General features: G+C 46.4%; 1 protein-coding gene across 1 annotated transcript; it reads right to left on the reverse strand.

Moving 5' to 3' along the window:
- Nucleotides 1–399: 399 nt before the first annotated feature.
- Nucleotides 400–1,559, reverse strand: LOC133004556 (myosin-8-like). Its single transcript, XM_061074022.1, has 5 exons — nt 1,424–1,559; nt 935–1,191; nt 779–874; nt 513–656; nt 400–411 (listed from the first exon to the last, which is right to left on the reverse strand). The coding sequence occupies exons 1-5, from the start codon at nt 1,557–1,559 to the stop codon at nt 400–402; spliced, it is 645 nt and encodes a 214-aa protein (XP_060930005.1).
- Nucleotides 1,560–2,120: the final 561 nt, after the last annotated feature.

A 2,120-nucleotide genomic window follows, 5' to 3' on the forward strand; every position in this document is an offset into this window, starting at 1 on the left:
CATGTCTCCACTTCCTCCTGTTGAACAAAAATGAAGCCAGAATATGGACGTTACCATTTTATGATCAAGATCGTTTGACTTAATTTTTGGTGAGGTGTCATATTGTCTTTATTTACAGTCACTGGTCTGACACATGTTCTTTATCAACAAACCCGTCAACGTGACTCTGCTGCTGATCTCGTACGTTCTCGCTGCCTTCGACACTTCCTGTAGAAATCACTTCACTCAAACACTTTCCAGTGGAGACTCAGAGAAACCGACGCCATCCGAAGATAATGCAGATTTAAGTTGTGATCCTGGATTATACAACACAAACACATCACACACAAACACAGCAATCAAACAGATACGCCACGAACACCAGAAACACACGATGGCGTCTGTAGAGTGGGAGGAGCTTCATTCAGTGATCTGCAGAGAAACACAGCAGATAAGAAACACTCACCTTCTACAGGACGAGGACATGAAACCTTTTCCTGAAGCTACAACATGAAGCTGAGTGTGCGACTCACCACGGAGACCTTGGTGGTTTGTTCGCGGGTTCGAATGCGCAGCTTGTTGACCGTCGTCTCGGCGATGTCAGCTCTCTCCTCGGCGTGGTCCAGCTCGTGTTGGACTTTCCTGAAACGCACAGCAGTGCCGCTCACCTGCTCCTCCTGGTGGACAAACAGAGCCACAGCAGCTGGGATTAACATTTCAAACTTAACACTCACAATCAGCTCTGCCTCAAGTTTTTATTGTGTTTCGCTTTTGATTAAATTATGATTAAAGTGCTCACAGCGTTCTCAGCTTGTCTCTTGCAGCTCTTGACTTTGGTCTGGAGCTTCTCCACCAGCTCCTGCATCCGGAGCAGAGTCTTCCTGTCCTCCTCCGTCTGCAGGAACACAGGGAGAAACCAGTAAACACCACAGAACCAGCAGAAGGTCTGTGGGACCAGGAGGGAAGCCGGGGATCGAAGCTGGTACGTCAGCTCTTTGACTCTTCTCTCGTAGCGACGGAATCCTTTCTGATAATCGTCGCTCTTCTTCTGCTCGACCATCAGCTCCGTCCATGGACAGCTGCTGCACGTTGGAGGCCAGGTCATCGGCCTCCAGTCTGAACTCCGTCTTCTCCTTCTCCAGTTTCTGTTTGCTTCTCTGCAGATTGTCGATCTGCCGAGTTCCGCCAGCGTGTCCGAGTTGCCTGGACTTACTGGCACACATTGATGAGAATTAAACATATTTCCTCAACTAGGATTTCTTAGGACTTTTAGTATGTTGTTCTGGACACCTCATAGAAATGATCTATGCTGAAAAAAATGATTTTACAGTTAATTCGATTTTTGGCTCCAAAATGAGTTACTTTGCCTGGACTATCAGGACATCAGCTTCTGTGGGGGGGGGGGGGGGGCACTAACCACCTGAAGGGAACAACCTAAACCTACCTACTGGAATTAAAGGAACCAAAAGACATGCTCCTAACATCTGGGCAGTGACGTAGGAGGGGAAGCGTCTGGTGGAGTAGTTCTGGGGCAGCAGGTGGAGCAGACATTGTTCAAACATGACTCTCACATAAACCATCATGCAAACCCAATAATATCCATCTCAAACACACACCTACATGTGTACAGGTCCTGAAGGTCTCTTCACACTGACTCAATCTGGTGAATCAAATGACACCTGCTTGATGGAGGAGACAAGAAGTCATTACTGCTGCAGAACAAATCCTGTTGTTAGATATTATCTGCACGTGCACTTAAAAAGGGTTCCAGCATTATAGACAACGTGATAATAACACACTGCTCTGATACAGTGGGATAACATTAACAACTGCCCCCCCCCCCACACAACGGTCAAATGATGCATCACAATGCAGCTGTATTTCTCTAGATCTACAAACCAACACTGTGACTGGACGTGTTTGACTCCAGAGTTTCTGAGGCTCATTTAAACATCATGATGAATCACATTGTACGGCTCAGTCCCAGGAGACGCTCCCAGTCAGGACTCAGTGTGAAAGATCTGGATTCATGATCCCACACCGTCCATTAGGAACTAAATACATGATCCTAAGTTTATTATCAACATCATAACATGACAATAAAACATGAACTATGAACCAATTCATCTTCATGGGTATGA

This window comes from Limanda limanda, chromosome 7, assembly GCF_963576545.1.
Source record: "Limanda limanda chromosome 7, fLimLim1.1, whole genome shotgun sequence".
In the NCBI taxonomy this organism is placed as follows: domain Eukaryota; kingdom Metazoa; phylum Chordata; class Actinopteri; order Pleuronectiformes; family Pleuronectidae; genus Limanda; species Limanda limanda.

Coding starts and splice junctions, on each gene's coding strand:
- LOC133004556 (XM_061074022.1), bottom strand. CDS start 1,559: ATGGTTTATGTGAGAGTCATGTTTGAACAATGTCTGCTCCACCTGCTG. Junction 1,192..1,423: donor GGTTCCTTTAATTCCAGTAG/GTAGGTTTAGGT, acceptor AATGTGTGCCAG/TAAGTCCAGGCAACTCGGAC. Junction 657..778: donor AGAGACAAGCTGAGAACGCT/GTGAGCACTTTA, acceptor TTTGTCCACCAG/GAGGAGCAGGTGAGCGGCAC.